We start from the raw sequence: 8,684 nt of genomic DNA on the forward strand, positions 1-8,684 counted from the left end.
ATTAAAAAACAAACATTGCCACATTGATGGCTCAACAAAGTGGAATTGTTCAAATAGCATATTGTTTCATTTTAAAATATAAATCGTAACCCTAAAGTGTTTTTCAAGTGTAATATTTCTGTAAAGGCTAGAGACAGAAAAATGGACATTTAAATAGAATGACCCTTTTAATAAAAAATAACAATAATAATTATACATGTTTTATACGAGGTTATCTGATAAGAATTGAGCTATTGCGTGCAATATTTGTAGTTTGTGATTCTTTAAATTATTTTGTCTCACAAACCTCTAGACATAGGCTATATTGTAATGCCTCAAATGTAATTTAAAATGGTTAAACCTGCTCAGAACACCTTAAAATGTGCCGTAACGTTTTTAAAAGATAAAATCTTGATGCACAATGTTCACGCACACACCCTAGTCTCGCGATATCTGACGTAGTAAGCGCAGAGCTCCATTTTAGCTCGCGCAGTTGTTAGCACCATTTTGTGATGAATGAGGGGAGGGGAGGTAGATAGAGTTACGGATTAGAAGTAGATTGGTGTTATATAGCCAATTTTGTGGGATATAGTTTTGTTTTTAAGTTCTTAAATATATTTAGAAGAGGGGCGGTAGTTGACCAATTTTCGTGCGTCAAGTAGAGAAGTTTGGAGTGTGATTTTGTCGAGTCAGTCAGCTGCTCCAGCGTCGCGCTAAGCTAACGTTACACAGCTAACAGATCTGCCCCGACTCCACTACACGAGTCTTTCAGAGAAAAGGTAAGGATTAAATATATCTTACACATTACCATATAATAGTAGCGTGGTTAATATGTGAATAAGAACGAGTTTTGTGTGAGTTACGTTGATATTGAAGTGCACGGTTGATGAACAGTCATACAGTTATGTAAATGCATTTGTTAAACCGGTAAATATTGTTGATTTAGCATTATGTTGACGCCTGGTATGAATAACAAAATGTTCTGAAACCTACTGAGCTCCTGAACAGCATTTTTGGGCATCATAAGCACCGTTATACCTACTGCAAAAACTTAATAAATGCTGTCTAACAGTTAGGTCAGGGGTTTCTAACCGGGGCCTCAATGAAGGTTTGGGGAGTTTGTGGGAAAAGTGTAAAAGAAAATGTAGGAATTAAGTAAACATCTATTTAAATTAATTTAAAAAATGAATATAAAATATTCAAATAAATAAACAAAGGCCTCAAGGGAATTATAGGCAGTCGGTGGAAAAATGTAGAGGAAAAACTGAAAAAAGGGAGAAAGTAATTTAAATAAAATCTATTTAAATAAAAAAAATTGAAATCAATATAAAAGATTTAAATAAATAAGCAAGAGATTTCTTGGAAATCTGTGGAAAAGTTTAGAGAAAACAAAAAAAAAATGTAGGAAATACTCAAAATGTAAAGATTTAAATAAAAGAATATAGATTTACATAAAACAACTAAAAATATTAAATAAACGGGGACCGCTCCCTTGCACATTTCTGGGGTTTATTTTCTAGGCAATATGTGAAAAAAGTTTAGAGAGCAAACTGTAAAAAAAAAAAAAAAACTTAGTGGTTTGTAATTAAAAAAACAGATATTCTATTTAGAGAAAACCTAAATAAAATTGCAGTACTCAAGAAAAAGACAGAAAAGTAGGGGGACAAAATCACCTTAATATAGAAAACATTTCATATTTAATATTTTCACTGTATAAACTTGGTCTTTATACAATAAAATATGTAGTCGCCTTCTATATTTTAGCATGGAGGTCCCTTGCACCCTTAGGGGTCCGTGGCGTCTAAAAGGTTGAAAACCCTGGTATAGGTAGTCAGGCTCAGCTCACAAGATTTCAAAATCCAGTTACCTTTTCTGACTTCAGATTTCTCCATTGACTTTCTTGTTTCTGTCTGTGAAACTTTCACTTTCATTTCATGCATTAATATAGATACCTAACATCTATATTCTGCTGTTTCTCTCTTACAGGACAGATCCCTGCAAGTCTGAAGAAACATGAGTGCCCCTTCTTCTCAAAAAGTCGTGCTGAAAAGCACCACCAAGGTGTCCCTGAATGAGCGGTGAGGCGCTACGCATCCTGACAGCATTATCTCAAGGCCAGGGGGAAAAGCATACAGAGATAACTAAGGCAGCAAGCCTCAAGACACGTGTACTATGGAGGTCATTGAGGGGGAGACATCAGACCTGACGTGGACGCTAGACTGCCCGCACGGTGTGCGCCGCTTACCCAACAGGACGGCGATTACATGAGTTGAGAATAAAGATCTGATAGCGTGCCGTGTTTGGCGAGGTGTCTCTTGCGTAAGCGGCGCACACCCGGAGGTGAGAGGGTAAGGGCGAGGTAAGCTGACTGCACTGCAGAAGAGCATCCTCAGCCATGGGAATGAGTTGATAATGCAGGATGGTGTGTGTGCCATCCGTATTTCTTACCCTCTCTCACACAAAAACACACACTCTCTCTCTCTCCCAGAAGAGTTTTTCTGCTCCTCCTCTGCGTTTCTCACTTTCTCTCTGGCTGTCTACAGAATAAGGTGCTCAGTCCGTACCTAGACGTGACCTGTCCCCCCCAACCCCCTTCCCTTCTTCTCATCAGAGGCGTCTCACAGAACAGCGTGCCAGGTCACGGTCTTGGTTGTAAGTGGCTGGGTTGCCAGACACCCCTCTAGCCCTGGGCTGACTCACCGCATGGTGTCTCGGACTGATGACATTACAGTCGGTTGATGGCGGCCTGTAAGTGGCAATCACTCAGAAATCGACCTCTTTTCTATCTCTGTCTTCTCTTTTACTGCTGAAACCACATCGTAGGCGTTCAGTTTAAGCCAAATATGTTGGGGTGTCTCCACACACAATGGAGAGAGAGAGTAAATGAAAGCAGCTGTGGTCTAAAAAGGGCATTCTCTAGATTGCTACAGGATCCGCTGTAGCTGCGTCCATGCTGTGTGAAATAATTTGATTTGGAACCCTCCTTTCCTCGTATCCCCCTTTCCCTCCTCTGTGTGTCTCTCTCTCTCTCTACCCTCCTTCTTCTGTTGTGTCCCACAAGCTTCACAAACATGCTGAAGAACAAGCAGCCGACAGTGAGTAGCATCCGGGCGACCATGCAGCAGCAACACATGGCCAGTGCGAGGAACCGCCGGCTCGCTCAGCAGATGGAGAACAGGCCCTCTGTGCAGGCTGCCCTGCAGCATAAACAGGTACAAAGATGACCTAACATGACACATTGAGGTGATATAGATGAAGCTGCGAGTCAGCTGACGGATGCGTTTACAGTACAAGTGGTTGCAAAAAGCTATTGAATATGTACACTACTGTTTAAAATTGTATTGTTGTATTTAATTTTTTTTTTTTTCTCAGCAAGGGCACATTAAATTTATCAAAAGTGACAGAAAAGATGATTGTAATGTTTCAAAATGTTTTTTCAAAATAAAGTTTTGAATAAAGTTCTTTTGAATTTTACATTGATCAAAAAAATCCATAACGTATTAACACAGAATTAAGTGTCACAACTGTTTTCATCATTGATGATTAATATTTCTCGAGCAGCAAATCAGCATATTAGAATGATTTCTGAAGGATCGTGTAACACTGAAGACTGGAGTAATGATGCTGAAAATTCAGCTTTGATCACAGCAATAAATTACATTTTAAAATAAATATTCAAATAGAACATAAATTGTAATAATATTTCAAAATATTATTGAAGATACTGTATTTTTGATACAGCCATGGTGGCCATAAGAGACTTCTTTTAAAAACATTTAAAAAAATGTAACCCAAATTTGAGTGGTAGTGTACCATTGAAGTATGTCATTAATTAAATTTGACCCTTTTTTGCGTTCATAATACGCTATTAAGAAATATTCTACATGTCTAATTCTACACAAAAAAGGTGACATTTTTCCTAAGGGAAATTGTCGTCTTAATCTTTTAGTCTTTTTGAGTTAACATGCTCCATGTAGGAAACAATTTTAGTTTTCAGCTCCCAGTCTGACTCTGCACAGGCATGTTATTCAATTTTCTAGGAATTATTTTAGGATAATGTTGTGGCTTGTGCAGCCATTCTAAACATTTGCAAACAGTTTACATGGTAATTTAATGTTGGTTAACAATGCTGTTACCTTTATGACAATAATGGTAAGGCTTTACAATCTGAAGTCACAAAACTGCAGGCTTGCAGTTCAGATCTGGTTTCATTCTGGTCTGAAACGTATGCTTTTTGGATGGGTAAAACAAAGTTGTTGGTTTTTTCATGTTGCATATCGTGTTTCATTATTTTGTAATACATTACAGATATGTTCCGAAAGTCATTTCATGCTGGCTTTATAAGTTAGGCATACCACATTTAAAGTTAGCTCAGAGAAACAATCCTTCATATCACCCACCTGTAGAGCCTAAAACAGCGACTTGGGAAGAGCAACATCCAGGCCAGGCTGGGTCGGCCCATCGGCTCGCTGATGCCGGGAGGCGGCAGAGGACGAGGCTTTCCTGGAGGATTGCGTGGAGCTGGACGAGGACTGCGGGGAAGAGCGAGAGGCAGTGGCATGAGAGGAGCACTCTCTCTAAGAGGTGACTGTCTTTTCATCACACAGCTGTTTGTGCTACTTCTCAGACCACTGTCCTGCGTTTACTATTTTAATTCATACAAAGCTACATACCCTCTATTTATACACAAACACAGGTTCTAATTATGTGGCTTTATTTAATTTTTGTATTTTGTATTGTCTACTACTGTATTGTTTTTCTAATGTAAAATCTTTGTTTGCCATGAAATAGCCTCTGAAGCTGATGTGGCAATAAACTTAAATCAGGTCCAAGTCTAATTATGTGCTGCTGCAGTTTTAAATCTGAGGAAGAGATAATTGCGTGTATTTCAGTATAAAGCAAGTCCTTCCTTTGCTGAAAGTGCATTGTCAGCTGCTTAACATTTCAAATGAAGTCTGTGCTTCATTTGGAGTTGTCAATCACTGCAGTACAGCTGATGCTTTACAGTGTTACACTGTTCATCTGAGGTTTCACACCTACCCTCTAAACTTCACGATGTGCTGATTGGTCTAAGCTGTCGTTTTATGGCTGTTAAGAGACCCCTGGTGTATTACAAGACTTGTAGTTCCTGCACCTGTTGTGCAGCCTCAGGGTGATAACCGAAAGAAACCGCTGAGGCCTGCCTTACTTTTCCTTCAAGGAGTGTAGTTGATCAATAGGATAGTTCACCCCAAATTGTAAATTGTCATGGTGTTCCAAATGAAATGTTGTTTTGACTTAATTCGGTGGTACACAAACGAAGATATTTTGAAAAAGTTTAGTAACCAAAGAGTTTTGGTTCCCATTGCCTTCCATTGTATGGACCCAAAAATAGTTGAAGGCAATGGGAACTGAAACTGTTTGGGTAAACCAAAACATTCTTCAAAATATCACCTTTCACAGAAGAAAGTCAGTAATACAGGTTTGGAATGACATGAGATGAAGTAATGGTATAATTTTTATTATCCCTTTAAGGGAGATAATTTTTGCAGTATCCACTTGTAATTTTGACTCATTGCCGCTCTTGAATTATGTTCAGTTATTGAGAGAAGTTAACAGTAAAAGACATGGCATTGTCCTGTGTAGTAAAACAATGAGATTCTTAGTTTTGGTGTTATAATGCATGCAGCTAGCTTGGTAACGTAAGAATGCCACAACTTTGCAAGTACTCCCTTATGCATTCTGGAGGTAGTTTTTCACATTCATTTTCCTGTGGTGAAATGACTTATCTGTTAGGTCCAGGTCAGATGAGAGGTAGGGGTGGTCCTGGACGTATCGGTCTCCGTCGAGGCATGCGTTATCGTGGAGGAGCCGCAGGACGAGGTGCTCTGGGTGGCCGAGGAGCAGCACGTGGAGCACCTGGAGGAAGAGGTGAGAAATACTAGGGCTGGGCGATATGGCCAAAAAAAATAAAATAATCTGTCGGTATTTTTTGACTGGTATAGGATATGCTATCCATTATGTGCAAAAAAAGGGGCTAAAATCACATTACATTCTAATATTGTGACATTACAAACAAAAATAATGCTTTTTAAAGCAGAAGTTCAATTCACTATACTAAAAATGAAAGTAAATAAACACAGGAGCACAGAATAATTGCATTATATTTTGATTACCCCATTACTGCTATCTGCTATTATAAAATACATTTACTTGTAGGTTTAAAATTCGACATATGACACAATTATTACAGCTTCAGCTGTTTGGTGCGCTCGTTCACTGAAGGTTGTGAAGTCTAGTGGAGAATCGCATGCAGGCGGCTCCTGACAGCAAAATGGAAATATTTCCATGATTGTCTAACGTTTACAGATGGAGACTACACCTGTGAAATGTAAGTTATGTACTGATGAGAACAGCACATCTCAAACGCATTAAACAGCGTGAGTAGCAGACATGAGTCTGTCAGAGCATCTGATGGGGCGAGCCGCTTTAAACTATGCGTTAACTATATCTTACCATTTATTTTCAAGTCCTTTATACAAAGCATGTCTCATGTTTAGGACAAACTGGATTATGCACTTTACCCGCAGCTGCTCACTCGGTGTCCTCCGCGATTATTCAGATGGGCTTGTATCAAACTACTGTATATCGATATAAACGGTATTGCCATATCGCTTATAAAAAAATATATCGATATATGGTACAAACTCGATATGCCGCACAGTCCTAAGAAATACCACCACCTCTTTCAGTGAGACTTGAACATTAAACAAATGCAGTCTTCTGCCAGTTAGTGTTTTCTGTTTTGTTCTTGAGTGCTTAAAGCAGGGGTCACCAAACTCGGTCCTGGAGGGCCAGTGTCCTGCAGAGTTTAGCTCCAACCCTAATAAAACACACCTGAACCAGCTAATCCAGGTCTTACGAGGTATACTTGAATCTTCCTGGCAGGTGTATTGAGGCAAGTTGGAGTTAAACTCTGCAGAACACCGGCAACTCCAGGAAAGAGTTTGCTGACCCCTGGCTTAAACGATAAGTCCATTTCCAGAATAAACATTTCCTGATAATTTACTCACCCCCATGTCATCCAAGATGTTCATGTCTTTCTTTCTTCAGTCGCAAAGTATTGAAGTTTTTTGAGGAAAACATCCCAGGATTTTTTTCAATGTTAGTGGACTTCAGTGGTGGCCAACGATTTCAAGGTCAAAATGCAGCTTCAAAGGGCTCTACACGATCCCAGCTGAGGAATAAGGGCCTTATCTAGTGAAAAGATCGATCATTTTCTGAAAAATAATATTTATAAAATTTTTAAACACATGCTGCTCTTGCACTAGCTCTGTGATGCGCATCCGCGTCGTCACACATTATGTAATCATGTTGGAAAGGTCACACACGGTTAGTTCTTCGTCTTTGTACTTCGATTTACCCCTTCTTTTTTTTTTAAAGAGCATTTGACTTTTTTTTTTGCATGTTTGCTTTCTAAACACTGGGTCGGTACTTCCACTTATACGTCATGTGTGACTTCCAACATCACGTAAAGAAGACGCGCATCGCAGAGCTAATGCTAGCCAAGCATTTGTAGTTAAAAAGTGTATAAATATAATTTTTTTAAACAAAATGACCGATTGTTTCACTAGATAAGGCCCTCATTCCTCAGCTGGGATCGTGTAGAGCCCTTTGAAGCTGCATTTTTTACCTTGAAATCGTTGGCCACCTTTGAAGTCTACTACATTGAACAAAATCCTGGAATGTTTTCCTCAAAAAATGTCATTTCTTTGCGACTGAAGAAAGACATGAACATCTTGGATGACATGGGTGTGAGTACATTATCCTTTAAATGTTTGTCTCTGAACATTAAAGTCTATGATTGTCTCTCTTAGGCCGCGGGGGTCTGAGAGGTCGTGGAGGGTTTGCAGGAAGGGGTCGTGGACGTGGCAGAGGCCGAGGAGCAGGCCGTCCCGTCGTCACACGAGAGCAGCTGGACAACCAGCTTGATGCTTACATGTCCAAGACCAAGGGCCATCTGGATGCTGAGCTGGATGCGTATATGGCCCAGGCAGACCCTGAGAGCATGGAGTAACCACAGCCGAGCTGAGAGAGAGACGGCAGCTCCCCAAAGATCTGCAGATAATAGACTGATTGACAAGATACACATTGAGTACCATTAAAGCTGTTGCTCTTGGACACTCCCCGAGAAGACATTTTAAACTTGAAGGTTGTACAAAGTTATGTATCATCCCCGTTATCTTCAAAGATTTGTGAGTCGCCACTCGCGTTTTCTAAACTGAACTCTGTATCATCATAAAAGCCTCACCACAGATCTAAAACACAAGTCCTCATAGAAAACTTTTTGGCAGTGAAGGAAAAAAAACTTTTCAATTGAGCTATAATAATAGAGATTGTGTTTGTTTTTTGGCTGAAATTCAGAAAATGGCCCAATGTATGAGCAACTGTGAACTCTAACCAGGTACATCTGATCATCTGGTGTTAAAATGTGGTTTATATAGATGAACGGATGTTAATTACCGTAATGTTCTACAAATTAAACTTACCTTTTATTACTGTATTTTATTATGTTTTAAAGTAGAACTTTTATTCAGTATACACAATCTAGATTTGTCTTTTTTGTTCTGTCACAAAAGATGTTTTAAAAGTATATTGTAACCCACAACCTTTTTTTTTTTTTTGCTTCAAATAAATCTTGGCCATAAAACTCGTGTGCTTCCTTA

At 39.2% G+C, this 8,684-nt stretch overlaps 1 protein-coding gene across 1 annotated transcript; it reads left to right on the forward strand.

Annotated features, from left to right (window-relative positions):
• Window positions 1-440: 440 nt before the first annotated feature.
• LOC107672843 (chromatin target of PRMT1 protein-like) lies at window positions 441-8,616 on the forward strand. The gene is made up of 6 exons (XM_016466212.1): window positions 441-758; window positions 1,966-2,057; window positions 3,041-3,191; window positions 4,386-4,563; window positions 5,755-5,889; window positions 7,836-8,616. The coding sequence occupies exons 2-6, from the start codon at window positions 1,993-1,995 to the stop codon at window positions 8,033-8,035; spliced, it is 729 nt and encodes a 242-aa protein (XP_016321698.1). The 5' UTR covers window positions 441-758; window positions 1,966-1,992; the 3' UTR covers window positions 8,036-8,616.
• The last annotated feature ends 68 nt before the right edge of the window (window positions 8,617-8,684 follow it).

The sequence above is a fragment of the Sinocyclocheilus anshuiensis genome, unplaced genomic scaffold (genome assembly GCF_001515605.1).
Source record: "Sinocyclocheilus anshuiensis isolate Anshui unplaced genomic scaffold, SAMN03320099.WGS_v1.1 scaffold132, whole genome shotgun sequence".
NCBI lineage: Eukaryota > Metazoa > Chordata > Actinopteri > Cypriniformes > Cyprinidae > Sinocyclocheilus > Sinocyclocheilus anshuiensis.